At 36.9% G+C, this 24,356-nt stretch overlaps 1 protein-coding gene and 1 non-coding gene across 2 annotated transcripts in view; both read right to left on the bottom strand.

Moving 5' to 3' along the window:
• Positions 1-24,356, bottom strand: part of TBCK (TBC1 domain containing kinase) — a 222,105-nt gene that overhangs the window by 38,383 nt on the left and 159,366 nt on the right. The window contains exon 24 of the mRNA XM_044912651.1: positions 165-340. Coding sequence (XP_044768586.1) covers positions 165-340 — 176 coding nt within the window. The remainder of the gene's footprint in view (positions 1-164; positions 341-24,356) is intronic.
• LOC123324214 lies at positions 4,216-4,349 on the bottom strand. Its single transcript, XR_006539694.1, has one exon. It is a non-coding gene; the product is annotated as a small nucleolar RNA SNORA71 (small nucleolar RNA).

The raw sequence follows: 24,356 nt of genomic DNA, 5'->3' as shown, positions 1-24,356 counted from the left end.
ATTATGCAAGTCCATTCTGGCATCTAGTTTGAAAGTTATTTAGCTATTTGAATTCAGAGGAATCCCAGATATGTTCATTGTTTTTGCCACACACCCTTAAAATGGAAAGGAAACAGTATGAGTAAGGCACTAGCATCCTTTAAAACCACATGTGTAAAGGATACTCTTCACTATTCCGGATGTCAACTACCAGGAGCTTTGGTTTACTGGACTTTGTCTTCTTGGTGGGTGTTTTGAAATGGCCTGTCACTGTGAGTTCACACAAGTCAATCAGGTCCTCTGCTGAAATCCGGGGTGATACTTCTGACTTTAGGTCATTTAATGGGATAGATTCTCTTGACTGAAAAAAATATACAAACAACACAAATATTGAGAATAATACAGAGAGACAAACTATAGCCAATATAGAATATCTGCAGGCTCTTGATATCAATCATTATAGCATATAGGAGAACAGGAAACTGAATCTCACTTTAGTGGTCTACTGTGTAACTGTATTCTTTACTGTTGAGGTTTACTTACTCACAGAGGGAAGCATTCTTCTTTTGGTTCACTACAAGCTCCTGGCTCAAATTTTATAGAAAGAGATGAGGTAGATTTTTCCTTATGAGAGCACTGTGTATCTTTAAAGACAGCTCCTTTAAGTACACTTCACTTTTCTTCAAGTATAATTACTATTGTTGTGAATCACATTAATTAAAACTCTGGTAATATAAGAAATTGCACTGTAACTCAGTATACATACTAATTAAAGAACCTGGTTCTAATATACACATTAGACTTTTATAACATAATTTATGTCACATATGGATAGTTGAACAGAAATTAGATTTTCAGAGACGAATGCAGAGCAACATAACACTTTCTTAGATAGTAAACAAAAATGACAATGTATCTTAATTGTGAAGGAGGTAAAATCAGACTCCAGACAATCAAGCCAGTACTTTGGTCTATGTGACTATTACATGGTGTAAGACTGATTCAGATTAAGGGCTATTTACAACTGTTCTCCACGTTATTTAGTAGGGAGAGGGAATTTCTTCCCCCCATAAAAGGCAACGCAATGCAATTCAACTCAATTCAACCTAAATTTATGGAGCACTAGTAGTCACTCCTGAAAACTTATTTAACATAACTTGAGAATTTAAGAACTTTCAAAATTCACTTGATTGAAAACAGGGATTCAAAAGAAAAAATGTATTTATATGCTTAAGTTTTCAAAACTGAGTCTATTATCTCATTTACTCGTTTTCTCTGTTTTCACAATTCTGTTGTGGGATACCACATTTAGAATTTCCAATTTAGAATTTCTAGGCAGGAATAAAGCATATGGATCATTTATCAGACTTTTTAAAAGAGCTTTTATTTAAATTCCAGTTAGTTAACATACAGTGTAATATTAGTTTCAGGTGTAGAACATAGTGCTTCAGCACTTCCATACCACACCCAGTGCTCATCACTACAAGTGCACTCCTTAATCCCCAGCACCTAGCTAACCCATCCTGTGCTTCACCCCCCCCACACCCTGCCCTGTAACCATCAATTCAGACAGACTTATTTTGAAAAAAATTTGTTTTCGGTTGTAGTTTCAATGTCAGCTCTCATCCCTTGGGTTTCTCTGACTATGCCGTAAATTCTTTAGTGGTGAAGCACATTTTCTCCCACTTCATTAACTTTTAAATAGAAAGGGAAATTGCTAAGCTTTGTGGGTTTATGGCTCTTAATAAAATATACACATTAGAAATTTTAATTTTTTAATGTAAAGAATTAAATCTACTTAAATATTCTGAATTTAAAAATGCTTCAGAAAGATAAAAGAACTTTAAAATCAGCTGGCCATACAATCAATGCTTCCATCTCCTTTTTTGTTAGATTGCAATCTCAATAAGTATTTTTCCCAGCCTTCACATTAAGTCATACATTTATGAAGATAAAATAAAGAACTTTTGATTATCCTCGTTCTGCTTTTAGTCATTTAGTGATGACTGCGGCATTTCAAACAGAGGTTTCGTCTGAATGAAAGATGTGCCCTGGCCGATGAAGAAGAGAATTTGACAGAGAATTTGACCAGAGTATTCTCTATGAAGAACTGATTTAAGAAAGATCTGACCTTGGCATTGGTTCCAATCATATGTATCATATATAAGGAGTTTCTCAAAGGAAAGAGCAATTGTTACATGAAATGGTAAGAGTAGAAGAAGAGAGGAATCACTGACAAATTCATAACTTTCTGAACTTTTGTGAGTGTATATAAATGAAGAACATGACACATGCAAATTCCTCTGTGAATTAATTTTAAGAGATTAGTAAGCTAGACTTAGGACAAATTATATTACTTTGCTTTATGAAGAAAATAATTATGATACTAAAAATTACAGAATCTAGTTTCTCTTTATTAAGACAATTTTATATGCAATTTTACTATTCATTGTATAATTTCCACTTAGAGGTACAAAAATAAAACTTCCTCTGTACAACTTTTGTTTCACTTAGTACAATTGACATTGGCATTTTCCTGTGTGACTGGGTTTCAAACTCATGGGGCTTTGTTTATGGACAGTGGACGGGAATTTATTATTATTATTATTATTTTTAAAGATTTTATTTATTTATTTGACAGAGAGAGACACAGCGAGAGAGGGAACACAAGCAGGGGGAGTGTGAGAGGGAGAAGCAGGCTTCCCCCGGAGCAGGGACCCTGATGCGGGGCTTGATCCCAGGACCCTGGGATCATGACCTGAGCCGAAGGCAGACACTTAACGACTGAGCCACCCAGGTGCCCCTATTATTTATTTATTTAAAGATTTTATTTATTTATTTGAGAGAGAGACAGAGATAGCGAGAGAGAGCACAAGTGGGGAAGAGAGGGAGAAGCAGGCTCCCTGCTGAGCAGGAAGCTAGACCCAGGGCTCGATCCCAAGACCCCAGGATCTTGACCTGAGCTGAAGGCAGACGCTAACCAACTGAGCCACTTAGGGGCCCCAATAGTGGACAAGAATTTAAAATAACTATAGAACAACTCTGGAAATATCTATTAGTTTATCATTTCTGCCCAAGAACCTATATATACAATGCATATTAAGCCTAGACATCCAAATATCACAAGCCAATTTGTCTGGGAGCTACTCCTTTTAAAAAAATTCACATTTTATAGCCAACCTAGAGTCAGAGTTTTTGTTGTTGTTGTTTTGTTTTGTTTCCAAGTCTTTAAGGTTTATTGAATGGGTGGGCAGAGAGGAAAGTGATGAGAAGCTGCAATTCAAGAGAAAAAATCTTGGTCATTAAAGTCATTCCAGGCATAGCAGAGGGACACGGGGCTGGCCTTCCCTGTCCATCGTCTCTCAGGATACTGTTGTCAGCCAGCTGAAGTGGACCCCGGCCCCAGCCTCAGTGCCTTCCCTCTGATCTCCTATGTGAAGAGTTGATCCATGATGCTCTGAGTGGAGAGCAGGAGGCACTCTGGGGATGCTTCATGTGGGGATTCCTTCTCCATTCTCTGCCCCTCTGGTGTTCACAAATACCACCAAGAGAATCTTGGGGAGAAACATCAGCAAACCCAAGGGTCACTGACTCATGGCCTTGGGACTTACTTCAATAGCCTCTGGATCTAAGACTGACCTTGGGGCCCCATGGCCTAATGCCTGGCTGATAAGATGATACCTCTCACGGAACCTCTGCACATGCAGACCCACCTGGGACCTCCTGATCCAGGTTCTTCCTGAGGTTACCTCTCACATACATGGAACAGCAGTCATGAGATACTCCTGCAGGGGACAAGAAGCACTTGGCACTGCTTACATGCCCAAGAAACTGTTATATTCACCAAGAGGAAAACACTGGGAAAATCTTGGTCTTAGGAGGTGAATGCACTGAAAGCCTGCCTCCCTCCATCTACCTTGTGCTCAGTTACCCAAGGCTGTCCCATTTTGAACCTCTGAACATAAAGAAAACCTTGTAACTTTTCCTTCGCCTGCAGACCAGAACATAAGCAGCCTGTAATCACCTCAAATGCTGGGGCAGAAAAGGACATAGGGCTGCTGAAATTAAGAGATCAGTGTCAGAAGACCACAGTTGTGTTCCACAACCAACTCAGACATGCACTGAGGCAGGACCCACTCTTGTTCTCCCTTTTTAAAGCCTCATAGAAACCACACTGAGCCAGGCAAAGAGAGCATGCAATAAGACAACACCTAAAAGGTGGTGGAGAGGAGGAAGTGTGGGAAAGCTCCAGAGTTTGGAAGGCACAGGAATGGACCCTCCAAACACTGGGAAGTGCTTTCAGCAACTCCTCTCCCTGCACTATCAATGACCAGGACACAGAGAGACCATGATCACTTTTGAATGTGGATGGAGTCAGAATTTACTTAGCAGTGTCACTGAAAAAAAATCATCCTTCATGGGCGCCTGGGTGGCTCAGTTGGTTAAGCGACTGCCTTCGGCTCAGGTCATGATCCTGGAGTCCCGGGATCGAGTCCCGCGTCGGGCTCCCTGCTCAGCAGGGAGTCTGCTTCTCCCTCTGACCCTCCTCCCTCTCATGCTCTCTGTCTCTCATTGTCTCTCTCGCAAATAAATAAAATCTTAAAAAAAAAAAAAAAAGAAATCATCCTTCAGTAGAGTGGGCTCTCTGAAATGACTATCTGGATATATTAGTTATAATCCTAACTAAGCAAGGAAAAATCTAAACCTGGTAACAAGACAGGCATTTTGCTATGTACATTAAAGTATCGTAAAGTACATAAAGTACAGTAAAGTATAATGTACATAAAGTACATTAATGACTTGGTCGTGATACCTGAGAATCTGAAATGGTAGACTTTAATGAGCATATGTCTGTATACCCTTATGTTGAGTATGTAACCAGCAACCATAAGGGTATAACTGTATACACTTATGTTTTATATGTAAGGGCTCTTAAATAACTATAAAGGCATTTTAAGTGTGAGAATACAGGGCTGGTATCTAGAACACAAGTTGTCTTGAAGACAACTTGTAAAAGCAAATACCTACTCAAAGATTTTTTCAAGTGACATATAATATTTCTAGGAGAGAGACTGGATCAATGTAAACAGGCTGATGACAACACAGAGCCAGGTACCTAAATAGCTTGAATTTCTTGTATTTCTTTCTATTTCCCATAGCAAAAATAATAGGGCCCTGCCCAGCAAAGGTGCTAAGATGTTTGATAAATAATTACATGAATGTATAAAAGAATGAAGAGTGATGTTGTCCCTATGTTGAAACAAAGAGATATGTTGATATGCTATCAGATAACAGAAGCCATCAACAAAGGCCAACACCACCTCCCCTAGGGCTAACTGAAAAGGAACAGAAGTACTTTACTAATTCAAACTATCACCCCAGCAACACCTTTCCTCCCAGTCTATATAAGGAGATTTAGTTGGGGGGGGGGTGTCAACTTTGTGGAAAGCACAGTGTTCAGGATCAGATGTACCTCCCTTTGCATCCCACAGGGTAGAGGAGTGGGTATTTCTGGACACTCAAACTGCCCCTCACAAGGCAAATGAGGGTAAGTGCCAATGACAATCATTTGCGGAGATTTGGGCATACCTGCAAGAAGGGGTGGCTGACATTGTGTTGTAGAAGAATATCTGCTTACACAGAAGACATTAATCTGGCCTCTCTGAGCAGGAAGAAGGGAAACATGGCAGTGCTGAGAGAAGGGGTGGTAGACACCATCTCTGACCTTTAGTTCCTAGGCTGTACAGTGAGAATAATGACACTTGCCGTATTTACCTTACACATTTTCTGTAAGGAGCAATTGGCATAACAGGTACAAAAAATGTTTGGTAGACTGTAGATCTTTATATAAAATAAGTTGTTGTATTGAATCCCAATGAAGCAGGTTGAATTTCACGGTAGTCTTGTTATAGTCTAATTTTGAATGAATCAGCAATTAACAGATATTTAACTAGTCTGTGCTTGCCATCTTGAGAGAGATAAAATATCCTCTCTACCTCAAAGGACCTGCAATCTGGTTGTAAAGTCAAGACTAACATAAATGAAGCGGTAAAACTATACAATGACAGAAAACATTTATATAATGCTTACTCTGTGCTAGTCACTGTGATAAACATTTGATATACATGAACTCATTTAAGTCATGCAACAATCCTATGAGATAGGTTTTATTATTTTGCTCACTTTATAGATGAGGAAACTGGGGCACAGAGAGGTAAAATAACTTATATAATATATAATCATAAATAACAGAGATAGGATTCAAATTGGGTCAGTCTGGCTCTGGAGTTTGGGCTCCTAACTACAGGATTCCATGTATGGAATCACAGGTACATAGTATGGGAATTCAGACAAAGGTAGTTAGCAAAATATAGGTAGAGCAAGTAGGACTTGGTTAGGAGAAATCAGTAGGGTTAGGTAAGTAGAAAAGAGAAAGAAGAGTGGTGCATAAGTGGATAACTCCTAAGAGTTCTGAAGTGTGAATGAACAAGGAAATGTTCCATAAATAATTATTGAGCACTTACTAGGCACCACACATTGTGAGTGGGATACATTAATGAACAAAACAAAGATAGATGTTCTTATAGAACTTATACTCAATAGGTATGAAAAAGGTAACGAACAGACTAGTCTTACTGAGCTGAGCACCCACCCTGGGAATTAGAGGGAAACAGTATTGAATAGGTGGGTAGGAAACAGATCATGAGGGCTCTGAAAGATGAAGAAGCTTGAGGATATAACAAATGGGTAAGTACTGCAGGATTTTTGGATGAATGTGTCACGTTAATGGCAATATCTTAGGAAGACTAATTTGGGCCTCAGCCGCCCTTTGCTATGGCTGGGATCTCATGGGAAGAGTGGCGGGAACAGCTGTAGCTTGGTCTTCCGGCTGCAGTCAAAGCAGGAGGGCTCTCCTCACACAAGTGCTTCCTCATGGAGAAAGGGTAGGGCTGCGGCAGTCACAGGCCTGGGCCGCCCCTTCCCTGCCTCGGGCTCCTCGGTTGGCTCGCCCTCTGGTGCTCCCAGAGATCAGTAAATGCAGTAGGTTGAAATGGAAAGCACAGAGATTGAAGGCAAGATGGCGGAGGAGTAGGAGACCTAAATTTCGTCTTGTCCCAGGATTCAGCTAGATAGGTATCAAACCATTCTGAACACCTACGAACTCAATAGGAGATCTATGAAAAGAATAGCAGCAACTCTCTGAACAGAAAAATGACCACTTTCTGGAAGGTCTCTTCTGATTTGTTTAGTGTATCTTTTTCTGGGGTCGTTGTTACCCTGTTAGCATTTTGTTTTCTCATTCATCTATTTTCCTCTGGACAAAATGACAAGACGGAAAAACTCACCTCAAAAAAAAAGAACAAGAGGCAGTACCGACTGCCAGAGACCTAATCAATACAGACGTTAGTAAGATGTCGGAACTAGAGTTCAGAATGATGATTATAAAGATACTAGCTGGGCTTGAAAAAAGCATGGAAGATACTAGAGAAACCCTTTCTGGAGAAATAAAAGAACTAAAATCTAACCAAGTCAAAATCAAAAAGGCTATTAATGAGGTGCAATTAAAAATGGAGGCTCTAACTGCTTGGATAAATGAGGCAGAACAGAGAATTAGTGATATAGAAGACCCAATGATGGGGAATAAAGAAGCTGAGAAAAAGAGATAAACAACTACTGGACCATGAGGGCAGAATTTGAGAGATAAGTGATACCATAAGATGAAACAACATTACAATAATTGGGATCCTAGAAGAAGAAGAAAGAGAGAGAGGGGCAGAAGGTATATTGGAGCAAATCATAGCAGAGAACTTCCCTAATCTGGGGAAGGAAACAGGCATCAAAATCCAGAGGAGGCATAGAGAACCCCTCTCAAAATCAATAAAAATAGGTCAACACCCTGACACCTAATAGTAAAACTTATAAGTCTCAGAGACAAAGAGAAAATCCTGAAAGCAGCTCGGGACAAGAGATATGTAACCTACAATGGTAGAAACATTAGATTGACAACAGACCTATCCACAGAGACCTGGCAGGCCAGAAAGGACTGGCATGATATATTCAGAGCACTAAAGGAGAAAAATATGCAGCCAAGAATACTATATCCAGCTAGGCTGTCACTGAAAATAGGAGAGATAAAAAGCTTCCAGGACAAACAAAAACTAAAAGAATTTGCAAACATGAAACCAGCACTACAAGAAATACTGAAAGGGGTCCTCTAAGCAAAGAGAGAACCTAAAGTAACATAGACCAGAAAGGAACACAGACAATATATAGTAACAGCCACCTTACAGGCAATACCATGGCCCTAAATTCATATCTTTCAGTAGCTACCCAGAATGGAAATGGGCTAAATGCCCCAATCAAAAGACACAGGCTATCAGATTGGATAAAAAAGCAAGACTCATCGATACGCTGTCTGCAAGAGACTCATTTTAGACCCAAAGACACCTCCAGAGTGAAAGTGAGGGGGTGGAAAACCATTTACCATGTTAATGGACACCAAAAGAAAGCTGGGGTGGCAATCCTTATATCAGACAAATTAGATTTTAAACCAAAGACTGTAATAAGAGATGAGGAAGGACACTATATCCTACTTAAAGGGTCTATCCAACAAGAAGATCTAACAATTGTAAATATCCATGCCCCTAACATGGGAGCAGCCAATTAGATAAGGCAATTAATGACAAAAGCAAAGAAAAACATCGACAACAATACAATAATAGTGGGGGACTTTAACACCCCCCTCACTGAAATGGATAGATCATCTAAGCAAAGTACAACAAGGAAATAAAGACGTTAAATGACACACTGGAACAAACGGACTTCAGACATATTCAGAACATTCCATCCCAAAGCAACAGAATACACATTCTTCTCTAGTGCCCATGGAACATTCTCCAGAATAGATCACATCCTAGGTCACAAATCAGGTCTCAACTGGTACCAAAAGATTGGGATCATTCCCTGCATATTGTCAGACCACAATGCTTTGAAACTAGAACTCAATCACAAGAGGAAAGTCGGAAAGAACTCAAATACATGGAGGCTAAAGAGCATCCTATGAAGGAATGAATGGGTCAACCAGGAAATTAAAGAAGAATTAAAAAAATTCATGGAAACCAATGAAAATGAAAACACAACTGTTCAAAGTCTTTGGGATGCAGCAAAGGCAGTCCTAAGAGGAAAGTATATAGCAATACAAGCCTTTCTCAAGAAACAAGAAAGGGCTCAAGTACACAACCTAACCCTACACCTAAAGGAGCTGGAGAAAGAACAGCAAATAAAGCCTAAACCCAGCAGGAGAAGAGAAATAATAAAGATCAGAGCAGAAATCAATGAAATAGAAACCAAAAGAACAGCAGAACAGATCAACGAAACTAGGAGCTGGTTCTTTGAAAGAATTAACAAGATTGATAAACCCCTGGCCAGACTTATCAAAAAGAAAAGAGAAAGAACCTAAATAAATAAAATTATGGATGAAAGAGGAGAGATCTTAACCAAGAGTGAAGAAATACAAACAATTATAAGAACATATTATGAGCAACTATATGCCAGCAAATTAGAAAATCTGGAAGAAATGGATGCATTCCTAGAGATGTATCAACTACCAAAACTGAACCAGGAAGAAATAGAAAACCTGAACAGACCTGTAATCACTAAGGAAATTGAAGCAGTAATCAAAAATCTTCCAACAAATAAGAGCCCAGGGCCAGATGGCTTCCCAGGGGATTTCTACCAAACATTTAAAGAAGAATTAATACCTATTTTTCTGAAACTGTTCCAAAAAATAGAAATGGAAGGAAAACTTCCAAACTCATTTTATGAGGCCAGCATTACCTTGATCCCAAAATCAGACAAAGACCCCATTAAAAAGGAGAATTACAGACCAATATCCCTGATGAACATGGATGCAAAAATTCTCACCAAAATACTAGCCAATAGGATCCAACAGTACCTTAAAAGGATTATTCACCACGACCAAGTGGGATTTATTCCTGGGCTGCAAGGTTGGTTCAACATCCGCAAATCAATCAATGTGATACACAACATTAATGAAAGAACAAGAACCATATGATCCTCTCAACAGATGCAGAAAAAGCATTTGACAAATTACAGCATCCTTTCTTGATTAAAACTCTTCACAGTGTAGGTAGAGGGTACATACCTCAATATCATAAAAGCCATCTATGAAAAACCATCACCGAAAATCATTCTCAATGGGGAAAAACTAAGAGCTTTCCCTCTAAGGTCAGGAACATGGCAAGGATGTCCACTATCACCAATGCTATTCAACATAGTATTAGAAGTCCTAGGCTCAGTAATCAGACAATGAAAAGAAATAAAAGGCATCCGAATCGGCAAAGAAGTCAAACTCTCACTGTTTGCAGATGATACGATACTTTACATGGAAAACCCAAAAGACTCCACCCCAAAACTGCTAGAACTCATACAGGAATTCAGTAAAGTGGCAGGATATAAAATCAATGCACAGAAATCAGTGGCATTTATATAGACCAACAACAAGGTAGAAGAAAGAGAAATTAAGGAGTCGATCCCATTTACAATTGCACCCAAAACCATAAGATACCTAGGAATAAATCTAACCAAGAGGCAAAGAATCTGTACTCAGAAAACTATACTCATGAAAGAAATTGAGGAAGGCACAAAGGAATGGAAAAATGTGCCATGCTCATGGACTGGAAGAACAAATATTGTGAAGATGTCAATGCTACCTAGAGCAATCTACACATTTAATGCAATCCCCATCAAAATACCATCAACTTTTTTTAAAGAAATGGAACAAATAATCCTAAAATTATTCTGGTATCAAACCAGAAAAGACCCCAAATAGCCAGAGGAATGTTGAAAAAGAAAAGCAAAGCTGGTGGCATCACAATTCCGGACTTCAAGCTTGATTACAAAGCTGTCATCATCAAGACAGTATGGTACTGGCACAAAAACAGACACATAGATCAATGGAACAGAATCGAGAGCCCAGAAATGGACCCTCAACTCTATAGTCAACTAATCTTCGACAAAGCAGGAAAGACTGTCCAATGGAAAAAAGACAGTCTCTTCAACAAATGGTGTTGGGAAAATTGGACAGCCACATGAAGAATGAAACTGGACCACTTCCTTACACCACACATAAAAATAGACTCCAAATGGTTGAAAGACCTCAATGTGAGACAGGAGTCCATCAAAATCCTAAAGGAGAACACAGGCAGCAACCTCTTCCACCTCAGCTGCAGCAACTTCTTCCTAGAAACATCACCAAAGGCAAGGGAAGCAAGGGCAAAAATGAACTATTGGGACCTCATCAAGATAAAAAGCTTTTGCACAGCAAAAGAAACAGTCCACAAAACCAAAAGACAACCGACAGAATGGGAGAAGATATTTACAAATGACATATCAGATAAAGGGCTAGTATCCAAAATCTATAAAGAACTTCTTAAACTCAACACCCAAAGAACAAATGATCCAATCAAGAAATGGGCAGAAGACATGAACAGACATTTTTCCAAAGAAGACATCCAAATGGCCAACAGACACATGAAAAAGTGCTCAACATCGCTCGGCACCAGGGAAATCCAAATCAAAACCTCAATGAGATACCACCTCACACCAGTCAGAATGGCTAAAATTAACAAGTCGGGAAATGACAGATGTTGGCGAGGATGCGGAGAAAGGGGAACCCTCCTACACTGTTGGTGGGAATGCAAGCTTGTGCAGCCACTCTGGAAAACAATATGGAGGTTCCTCAAAAAGTTGAAAATGGAGCTACCGTATGACCCAGCAATTACCCTACTGGGTATTTACCCCAAAGATACAAATGCAGTGATCCGAAGGGGTACATGCACCCCGATGTTTATAGCAATGTCCACAATAGCCAAACTGTGGAAAGAGCCATGATGTCCATTAACAGATGAACGGATAAAGATGTGGTATATATATACAATGGAATATTATGCAGCCATCAAAAAACCTGAAATCTTGCCATTTGCAATGACATGGATGGAACTAGAGGGTATTATGCAAAGCAAAATAAGTCAATCAGAGAAAGACGTGTTTCATATGATCTCACTGATATGAGGGATTCTTAATCTCAGGAAATGAACTGAGGGTTGCCGGAGTGGTGGGGGGTGGGAGGGATGGGGTGGCTAGGTGATAGACATGGCGGAGGGTATGTGCTATGGTGAGCACTGTGAATTGTGTAAGACTGATGAATCACAGACCTATACCTCTGAAACAAGTAATACATTATATGTTTAAAAAAAAAAAAAAGAAGATAGTAGGAAGGGAAAAATGAAGGTGGGGAAATCAGATGGGGAGATGAACCATGAGCCACTATGGACTCTGAGAAACAAACTGAGGGTTCTAGAGGGGAGGGGAGCGGGGGATGGGTTAACCTGGTGATGGGTATTAAAGAGGGCATATATTGAATGGAGCACTGGGTGTTAGATGCAAACAATGAATCATGGAACACTACATCAAAAACTAATGATGTATGGTGATTAACATAATAAAATAAAATTAAAAAAAGAAAAAAGAAATGGAAAGCACACTCTTAGAAATCAGCATAGTTGAGTTCTAGTGTTGGTACAGCCAATACTAGTTGTGTGACTTTGGAAAAATCATTAAACTTCTCTAGATCTAAAAAAAAAAAAAAGGAAGACTAATTTGGCTGTATTTTGAAGGATGAAATAAAGATGGGAAAATGACAGCCAGAAAGACTTGTTAGAAAGTGAATTTTATGAAGATTTAGATTAAATGATGACATCAGAAACTGAGAGCTTTGCTTTATTCACTACCCTCTTTTTTCCTTTTGTACTATTTTTTTTTTTGGCCAATTCTCTCTCATCCACAGTGAAAGATACATTAAAACACCATATAATAAATAATAAAATTACTCTCCAAGGGGTGAGTCTTTGTCTTGCTACTGTCCCTTTATCTTCTCATGTCTACTTTCTTCTTGCCATTCCCTCCTGAAATCACTGAAACTTGGTTTCTGTCATGATACAGAAGAAATGGTTCATTTGTCTAGGAGAAAGTGGACAATTTGGGAATACTTCTTTGAAAAGGTAACATTTGGGTTGAGAATAAAAGGATGAATAGGAGTTGGCCAGTAAAGAACTGGGGGTTTTCACACATATTCTGTGTAAAGCCATTCTATCACACACATTGGAAAGGTATTTTGATTCTACTTCTAGGATTTTGGTTCTACCTCTGGGAGATATGCTGAATAAAGTTAGTCTCATTTAAAATCCACTTTTTCTTCAATTCAGCCTGGAATGAACGGGGCAGAAATTTCAGTCAGGATGCTATTTTCATTTTCAAAGAATTTTTAACAGTTGAGTTCACAAATATCTAACCAGAATTTCTCAGGTTTACAGTTCTCTGCCTCATTTTGATAATGGTCTCTTCCAATATGCCATGAGCTCTGTGAAAACAGGGACCAGAACTTGTTTGTTTTTTATACTTCCACTGCCTAGCAGAGAGCTTAGAACTCAGTCGCTACTCAGCAGAATTGGGTGTATTAATGAAAGGCTAAAGAAAAAAAAAGAAGACATAAGAAAAGCACTATAAGAAAATATGTAAAAGATAAAGGAAAGGGATCAGTAAATGATGGCTCTTAAGTTTTGAATATGGGTGATTAGGGAAAAAAGATGGTAACAGTGGCAAACAGTAAATAAGGGGAAGAAAAGTTCAGACTTGGATATGTGAAATCGAGGTTGCATAGGGTCTACTAAAGATGAAGTATTGAGAATGCAGTTAGAGATAGAAACTGGTGTTTGAGAGAAGTCATGGCTAGAGTTATATTTTTGGAATTATCAACATAAAAATTAGTTTAAGTTATGAGAAAAGATAAACAATTTGAAGAAAAAGGAAAAAAATGGCAGGAAAAAAAATCCTAGTTTTGGTAGGCACATCTATACGCTGCTGAAAAAATTAAATTATATAAACTATGAATAAGGCCTGGAAATACATAAAGTTGAGTTTTTTTAGGGCAATATACATCAATTTTTATTATTCCATAAGTCTACAATAAATAGACTGCTTATTTTCTTAGTGGTAGATATTTTGAACTTTTGTATGAAGAGGGACAGATTTTTACAGATGGCACAGGCGGACATTAAGTATCATTTTCAAAGGAATTTTAACAAAGAAAGATTACCTTTGAAAACATTATCAATCTACAAAGATACTTTTATATATTTAAAGCAATAAATTGTTTCTGTGGCATTTTGGTGTTTTCATTTCTCTCTCATGTTTTTAGAGAGAAAAGAGAGGGGTTACTATTTCTAAGATATAGAAATATAGCATCTGAAATGGAGTTTGAAATAAAACGGTCATGCTCTGGAAGCTACATAATATAGCTCTCACACTAGATAGAATATTTTTTCTCCCTCAAATAAAAGAGAGATAATGTATATGAATATGAAACACAAAGAGGGGAGATAGAATTTTTTTCAGTGATTAGGGATTTTATGTTAAAATTTTCCCACATGTGCTCCTGAAAAATTGCATTTAAGCTAAATTCTGTAAGGTGAGTAATTCTCCCTTTTATATACAATATCATTTTGGAGATATTTCATCTCTCTGGGCCACAGTTTTCTCATGTATAAAATAAAGGGGTAGGAGTAGATATCTTCTGCTTCCTTTAGCTCTAGAACTCTATGACCTTATTTCTGATAAGATTTTCAACTGGCAATAGGTCCCAAAACTTTTGCTTACTTTCTGGGACAAAAGTTAGACATCTGTAGGTAATCCTTAATGACACCAGAGGAGTTTCTATTTAAAGAGATTCAGGAGTGATTCTAATTGTGACGCTTAGTAAAGTGTTGTTCATACAGTGTGACTTGCTTATGCAAACTTAGATAAGTGAGAACTTAAGCATTTCATAGACAGGTGGCTGGGAAATATTTCATACTTCACATTGGTTGAAGTGAAGGCAGAGAGATGGAAGTTACAGTAACAGAAGAACTCTAACATCAGTGATTTATGAGGCAAAAACAAGGTCAACCTGGCAATGAGTGGGAGATGGTGGTGCTGGTGCTGCTGTATATAAGTTTCTAAAATCTTCTGGAAATAATTTTTGAAGTAAAACCAGAACCTGATAAATTTCTTAGGCTAAGGTAAACAAGATGAAAGTTAAACATGAGAGTGGCTCCACTCAGCTGAACTCCTAAACGTGGAACTTAATGACACCTTCCTTCTGGAATGTGATTGAACTGCTATTCCACATAGGATGTTAAGGTTAGCTTTCAATGGCAGCAGAGATTCAAAGAGTAGAGCCAGCTGGTGACTAAGAGGTCACAGTATTTTAGTTAGTCCACTAGGTATTTTCATCTCAAACTCTAATGTCAAGGTAGCCGTCATTTGAACTACTTGCTGATTTCATTACCCTTCTCTCTCATTATTCCCTTTTCCTTATACGCTAAAGTGATAAGCACTGCTATTTTTGCTCAGTGTTCCTTGTGACTTGGGAAATTCCCCCATCATTCCCCTCACTACACAATGAACACATGTCAAATAAATGACCCAACAACACTCTCTGGCTGGAAGCTTCAGTAAATCCCTGTGGAAGAAAATCTTCCAGACTGCCTTTCTCATCCTTATTTCTGTGCCAAGGACAAGGTAAATGAGCTCTCTAAAGTGCTTGTGGTATTAACAGTTATTACCACGATTAATATCTAGTGGAATGTTCAGCTAATATCATGCATCTGCCAACCATTTTTATCTTAATATAGTTGAGATGTCCCAAGTGAAGGGAAATCAGTTTCTCCTGTGAAGACAGAAGACTGTTAAAAATCTTATGATGAAGGAAGGATACTTAGTTGTTTCTAATCTCAAACCATTTATTTTAATATGCTACAAACCATCCCAGACAATTCTTATGAGAATATAGATATAGAAATATCAATGCCCATAATGTGCTCACTATATTTCAAACTTCTTTCACATAAATGATGAGATTTAATGAAATCAGAAGGTTTATGTACATGTCACCACCAATCTAATGCCAGGGGTCATGGAGAGGTACTTTAGGTTTATAATATTTATTTTGGAATATGAACTGATAAATCTGAATGGTTCCTTTCCATGTTAAATTGGTTAGAGCCCATTTTTTTTCATATTTTCTGATAGAAATAAAAGCATTTCAGGGGTAAACTAATTTTTCAATTCATTTAAGATCTGACTAGAGTTCTAGATCCTGAAACATAAATTGGGCATAAACAAACAGAATTTTGTAAGAAAGTCTTATAAATTATTTGATGTACAAAAAGTCTGTATAAATATAACAAACGTGTTAAATGTCATAGCAGAAGTCTGTTAAATATAACAGTTAGTGACAACTAACTAAAATTACCAGCAATAATGGAATAGATGAATTACTGCAATATTTAGTCTAGATATAGTCTATACTTAAAAAAGTCTTCATAGCCTCTATTTGGCTTAATATAACATGATATGCAGTTAAAAAGTTATCTAAGAAGGGGCGCCTGGGTGGCTCAGTGGGTTAAGCATCTGACTCTTGTTTTTGGCTCAGGTCATGATCTCGGAGTCATGAGATTGAGCCCCACTGGACATGAGCCTGCCTAAGATTCTCTCTCCCTCTCCTTTAACACCTCCCCTCTGCTCTCTCTCTCTTGTAAAAAAAAAAAAAAAAAAAAAAAGTTCCTTGGGGCACCGGGGTGGGTGGGTTAAGCATCTGCCTTTGGCTCAGGTCACGATCTCGGGGTCCTGGGATGAAGCCCTGCATCAGGCTCCCTGCTCAGCAGAGAGCCTGCTTCTCCCTCTGCCCCTCCCCCTGGCTCATGCTCTCTCTCTCAAACAAATAAATAAGATAAAAAAATAAAGTTATCTAAGAAAATGAAAAATCTTTCATAAAGGAGTTACAGGCAATATTTCTTGTGGTGAAGTAAATCTTCAAAAAACTATAGTGGCTATCAATGTACAGATATATTTCAACAATTATATACCCTATTAATTTTTTTAAAATTCTTTGGCACTTCTGGTCACAGTGACAGACATCTGAATGTGTTCAAAAGTATTTTTTAATAGAAAAAAATAGATATTCTATTGCAAAACCAAATGATAAATTTATCATTAAAACACATGAGGTTACTTTAATTGAAATGATAATGCTATAAATGGTAAAGAATACAATATAGAATCAAGAATTAACCAATAAATGACAAATGGACATACAAATACACAAGTTGGTACTAGCCTCTCAGGAAAGGTAATTTAAAATTACTTATTATCAAATACTACTAGAAATAATTATCTCCTTTCCAGTCAAACATGAAACAAATAATTTCTTGGTATCTTAAATTTAACCGAAATTTATGTTTTAGTTTTGGCTGGTTAATTTTCAGTAAGGTTTCATTGCTCTTCAAATCTAGTCAATTTCTTTTTTCCAAATCCCTCTCAAAATCACAGGATTTCCCATTCCATGACTTCTTACAGTATTTCCACCCAATGGTGAGCAAGGACTTTAAAATATCTCTGGCTTAAACTAAGGGTTTGATGGTTTCTGATAGGACTGATAACCTCTACATAAACAGAAATTAGGATAGACCATAGATTTAGAATGGACTCCAAAAGCTGAAACATTATAAAAAGACAGAGCTCAGGAGTCAATAGTCATGGCCTGTCTTTGCTTCCTACTAATATCAGAACAACATGTTGAAAGACATTTGATAATATTTTTAAGAAATCAGAATGCACTTGTACAACATGATGAAATTTTATCTCTCAAGCCAAAATATAATGAAATATTAGAAACACTGCCATTAAATCTAGGTTAAGATAAAAATACTATTATCACTGTTGTTTAACACTGTTCTGGAGAATTAGGTGAAGTAATTAAATAATAGAAAGATATAAGATGTATAAAATTGAGAGGCAAAATTATCATAATTTGCAGATGATATAAAACTGGAAAATCTGACTCAACTGAAAACTATTACAATGAGAGAACATTAATGTATCAAATAAATGATGATGATAATGAAAACTTACAGGTGCTTACTATGTACAGCAGTGTTCTACATATATTAACTCATTTAATCCTCTCAACAATTCTATATAATATCATCATCTCTATCTTATGGACAATAGGAAACAGGTCACATAGCTTGTGTGGTAAAGGTGGGATTAAAAAATTTGAGGCTGTATTCTTAACCACTACACCAAATCAAACTGTTTGTAAAATCTTTCTGTTGGTATTTAAAAAACAGCCAGAAAATATAATAAAATAATAAGATATCATTATACTAGCAACAGAATTATAATAGCAACAGAAAAGTTAACATAGAAATAATCCTATCACAAAATATGCAAGAAAACTTTAAAATGCCACAGAGGAACTTAAAAAGTAGACAGGAAGATGTACCTTGTTTTTGTAAAAAATAAAACTCAATATCATATGCCAGTTTTTTCCTACTTATTTGTAAATTTAATTCAATGACAATATAAATACCAAAATGATTTTTTTTCCCCAAGGGAGGGAGGAAAAAAGACAAGCCAATTCTACTCTTCATGTAGAAACAGTGGCAAATGTGTGATATAATTATAATTTTAATAACCTCTTGGTCCTGGAAAATAAATAACCTGAATGAGATGAATATAACTGAAATTAGATTCAGAAATAGACATAAATTCATGTGAGAATCCAGTTTACCATAAGGGCATTTATAATCAATGGGAACCATTTATTCAAGTAAACAAATATGTTATTAACCTTAGACTCATTCAAATATCTATTTGAGAAGTATAAAAGTTTAAAATGTATTAAGTCAAGTCTGTCCGGACTCTATTTATCTACTCTTTGTTAAGTATTTATTTTACTTAATTTCTGTAGGATCTCTGAACAATAATTTATAATTTGGAGAGACGTGTTCTGGAATAATATCAGCTTAACAAGAGTTTCTAGTTCCTCATTTTGGCTTTGGGGGAATGAAGAAAAATAACCTTTAGGAATGATTCTCTAGCAGATGTAAGAATGCTGCAGATAAAAGCTGCCTTTTCTTTTTTCATTATGCACCTTACTTTCTTAAATTCTGTGTTACCATCTGTATAAACCAGGTTAACAAGCTGAATTTTTAGCAGATTTACTTCTAATATGGCTTGTTTATTTATTTTGCACATTTAATAGGATGTCCTGGAAGAAAAGCTGGAGAAAAACAAGGACATTTATACTTTGGGACTGTGAAAATGATTAGACTCACTGAATCCTACATATAACAACTGGGCCTGTTGTTGCTAGCCTTTCGACAGACTTGTGCCAGAATCCATTTCTCTTTAAATGCCATGGAATGTCATTGATACGTGAAATGACAACCCTGAACTCTGACGTTGCATAACGAAGACCTCAGTGCAGGACCCCAGATACTCCTTAGCAAGTTGGAATTGTGCTATCTGTGCCCATCACTCTTCATGAAGAAAATATATTCTATGGAAAAACATTGCTACAGGAACTGCTTCATATCAATACTGAATTAAATCAGGGTGAAAAGGAATAAATACTGTCACCAGCATACTTTCCAAGCAACTGCAATGTGGATATGTTAATGCTGTGTCAAAGCACCATCTGTCCTGATGTCTGTAGAGAAGTATGCCATTGTCTCGATCAGATCAGCTGCTAGCTTGGGCCAGTCCTAAGTAGGATGCTCTATCCTGTATCATGAGAATTGTTATTTTCACCAAAGGTGACAATAATTCATATTTATTTTCTTCTTTTGTGTTTCTCATCAAGAAATCCACCCCCAACACCCTCCTACTCACAACTTCTAAACATCTCTCTTTTCCTTCTCAAGAACCTTCCCCTCCACCCTGGCTCCCCAATCTTCCTTAATATAAGATTCTCTAGAAATCTCTTAGTGCTCATTCAGTTTTTTATCTGGCTCTGGAAATTTTTTCTGTTCTCGTTTCACTTGCTGTGTTTACAGGGCACTGCTCCATTCACAACAGGCTTGTACATACTGAAATCTCCACATTCAGAGAAGTAGTATTTATTAATTTGATGACTTAGGATGAGGAGACCCATGGATTTCTATAACTCAGAGGAAACAAATATCTTTAATATGTAACTATGATTTTCATTTCCTAGGATAACTTTACAAAATAGAATAGTAAATGTTTAAAAATATAGTGACAAGATATATAACATGTAAATATTTCAAGCTTCATAGAGCTGCAGTGAAACAATTAGATTTTTTAAATGAGAAAAGTAGGAAGGGTCACCGAGAAAAAACAATGATAAACATGCATCACTAATTTAGTTTGTTGACCTGGAAATAAAGAATTAGCCTTGAGTTATTTTGTTACATCTATTTATTTATTCTGTTTCATTCCACAAAGGAATTGAGAGTTTGGTTCAGTTTACCCTTCTAAACAATCTAAAACATATTTTTATCCCTTCCTAATATATTTTTTCCATCTGCCAAAATAGTTTTCTGGTGTGCTGAATTAAATTACACCCAAAATTTGGAACTGATATACTGTGGGAAAGGAAGTTTATATAAAATGATAACAATCTTGCTAACTCTGGACTTAAGCTTGTCTTAAATAACACTTGAGACTGGAAAATGAACAGCATGGTTGTAATGGGGGCAAGGCTGGGGCATTGCTGATCTTTCCCTTCATCTGACCTGATTTGTTCTCAGCTACCTTTCAGCATGCACCCTCAATTAGTAAGCTATTTTGAAAAGATGCAGGCAACACTACTAGGAAATGAAGATTGAAGACTTCTCTGTAACTGCAAAGCCCTTAACAAATTAAATCATCAAGTGCTTGGGATGCTAGATGCTCAGTGAGTGTTTACTGAATGAATAAAACTTAGTCAAAAGTTTCTTAAAATGAAGAAGAAAAAAGGAAGAGTAAAATTAAAGTGTTTTTTTAAATCATTACTTTTGATCTTGGCTTTTCCTTTATCCCTTCCAACCTTTCTCTTGCTTCTTTACATTTCTTCTCTTGAAGAAAAACTTTTTGTTCATATTTTTCAGTTTTCAGGGGGGGATAACATTTTGTCACTTTCAATTCCTGATGCTGTCCATGTTGTATGACAACTGTGTTTATGCTCATATATACTCATATGGTGGTACCCTGTAATTATCACTTTAATCATGACACACTTTCTGAGTTGATTTAATAGGGTTTCCTTTTACTGATTTCAAGTGGGAAAATACCATAAAGTGTTAGTAGGGAACATAAGTTTTTTGAGTCCTGGATGAGTTTCTTACTCTAATTTATTTCCACATGAATGGCCTTTGAAATTCCACTGTTGTTGTAGGTCAGTATCTCTGATTAGGAACTGCTTTCACAAAGCAGAACAAGGGGTGGAGGAGCGAGAGAGATTTTTAAGCAGTAAAGACAAAAAAAAAAAAAAAGACGCTCAGAGACTGAATAGGCTGTGATTGCTGAGTAGTGAAAACAGGTGGTGGTTTTGGTTCATGAAAGGTAACTTGCCAAAAGAGGTTAGACATAAATAACTAGAGTATAAGTAGATTAATATAAAAAATACACAAAGAATCAATACAAAAAATAACACCATAACCATAAATATGAATGTTTTATCATTGAGGTTTTTTCCCATTATGAGTGAACATTGCTGTTTACCTACAAAGTCATGAGAAAATTGTATGCACATATCATGTTAAGAATCACCCAAGGACCTTAGTAAAAACGTAGATTCCAGGAGCCAACCTTCAGAGAAATGATTTAGTAGGTATTTGTGGAGTCTCAAATATGCATTTTCAATAAGTGTTATAGAGGATTTTGGAGACCATTCTTCAGATATGTTGTCTTACAGGAAACAGAGTAAAACACTGGATAATTTGAATTAACCTTTTGTTAATTCACTCAAAAATAATGATTACTAGGTACTATTTACTGATATACCAGGTATGTAGGGATTGGAGATACAGTGGAAAATAAGATAAGCATATAATATATAAATATGTAAATATACATACCATGCATTCTATGAGGAAAATTAGATAGAATGCCTGATGAATAAGGAGCTGTGACTAAGCAATTGAGGGCTTTGTTCAACCGAGAGTTAACTGGTATAACCTTATTTGTGGTAATTAATTCAACTAAATACACATATGTTGAGAACACACTATTTCTTAGACACTGAATTAGGCCCTGGGGGTCGAGAGATAAGAATGGTTCTTTTCTCAATGTACCCATAAACTATTAGAGAAGAAAATATGTTATTATTTTAAGTTACAATACATCAACCATTATGCTAAGCCATCAGGACACAAAAATGAATAAGACACAGTTCTTACTCTTCAGGATTTCTTCTAATAAAGGAAATGAAGGCAGATATAGAGAACTTAAGGTAGAAGTATGTATGAGGTATTCCTAAAACTGAAAGAAATCTAAAGCATAGAAAAATATGAGGGAATGATACTGATGGAAGAACGTGGTAAAGCAGACAAGGGAAAGATCATGCAGGGCCTTGTAGATAGGAGTCTTGATAAGAATTTTGGTTAAAAAAGATTTTTTTGAGAGTGGGCCAGAATCCAATATGGCTGGTGTCCTTCTAAAAAGGGAAATGAGAAATTTGGATACACAGACAGACATTCAGAGGGAAGTTGATGAGGGAGAAGATGGCCATGTGACCGGAAGGATGCATTTACAAGCCAAGGAACACCACGGATTATTGGCAAATACCAGAAGCTAGAAGAGGCAAAGAAAGATTCTCCCCATGAGCCATCAGAGAGTACATGGATCTTCTAACATCTTGCTTTTGGACATTTAGCCTCTAGAAGGGTGAGATGATGAATTACTGTTGCTTTAAGTAAAATAATAATAATAATAATAATAATAATAATAATAATAATAAAAGACTATGCTAGTTTAAGCCTGAAGAATAGAGAGGAACAAGAATGGATGCAGGAAATTATTGTTAGGAAAGCAGGTAAGAGATGATGGCAAACTTGACTAAAATGATGTCATGAAAGACAGAAGTGAACAATATTTATGAATATGGCTTTTTGACTAATTGCATTTGGAAGAAAAGGTAGGAGTCAAGTATGAATCTTGTTACTGACTTGAGTAAGTGGAGAATGATAATGGTGGTTACTGATATATGGATTTTTGGAGGAGGAGCAGCTTTAAGGGGGAAAAATAAATTCAGTTTTGGACATGTTCAATTAGAGGTTACTTGTGAAACATCCAAGTGGAGTGTTGAGTAGGCATTGGATATATAGGTCTTCTAGAGCTAACAAGAGAAGCTGGAGCTGAAGCTAATAACTGGAAGCCATGGTAACTACATGATGTAAGTATAGAATACTGTGTAATATCTTTCTTGTGAGAGAACAGAAGGAGGCCTACACAGAACCCTGAGGAATGCCGTATTTAATGACATAAAAGGACAGGTGGAGACAGTGAAAGATAATGAGTAGAGGTAACAGAAAGAAAACAGGAGACTGGGGTGTATGCAAAAACTCAGGAAAACTGGGAAAAGTTAAATGTCCTGAAGGTTCTTAAGAGATCAAGGAAGATCAGGGCTGAAAAAAAATATTTTGTGACTTTTATCAGGGGGATGGAGAAGGTAGAGCACAAAGTGAAGTGAGTATAAGAATAAGATAGGTGTCGGGGCGCCGGGGTGGCTCAGTTGGTTAAGCGTCTGCCTTCAGCTCAGGTCATGATCTCAGGGTTCTGGGACTGAGCCCTGCATGGGGCTCTCTGCTCAGCAGGGAGCCTGCTTCTCCTTCTCCCTCTGCTATCCCCCCCGCCCCCCGCTTATGCTCTCTCTCTCAAATAAATAAAATCTTAGAAAAAGAATAAGAGAGGTGTCATAGAGGGTAAGATACATACATTCTGCGTGTCTCTACATAATAGAATAATTAAGTCATAGAAATAAAAAACTATTGAAGAATGGTGATATTCTCTATCTTTAGATCTACATGCATGTAATCGAGACAATAATGTGATTAATCTTGCAATCATTATTCCTTTTTTAAGGATGTGAGGAATTTATCACCAAGAATTTAAGAATTTGCCCAGGCGTTTTAATTCAGCTCTCAGGTATAAATAGCTAATTGAATAATAACTGAATAATCTGGTAATCTCCTGATTATGGTAAATGGCTTAAACTCTAATGACATTTTTATAAATGATAAACAGAAGATTAATTATATGTAAAGAAAACAATCAGCTATACTATTAAATACTGAGGAATAAGAAGTAGCATAGATTTCAAAAATAGCAAGCCTTTATCCATTAAACTTCACTTTTTTTAACATGATGGTAATAGATAGAGCTTTTCTATGTAGTTTTAACCCAAACAGTCCTTGATGAAGTGTCAGATTCTGATAGACTACTCAATGTCAGTTGTTCACTTCCTTAACTTC

This window comes from Neomonachus schauinslandi, chromosome 2 (assembly GCF_002201575.2).
Source record: "Neomonachus schauinslandi chromosome 2, ASM220157v2, whole genome shotgun sequence".
NCBI lineage: Eukaryota > Metazoa > Chordata > Mammalia > Carnivora > Phocidae > Neomonachus > Neomonachus schauinslandi.
This window is presented reverse-complemented; position numbering and strand designations above follow the sequence as displayed.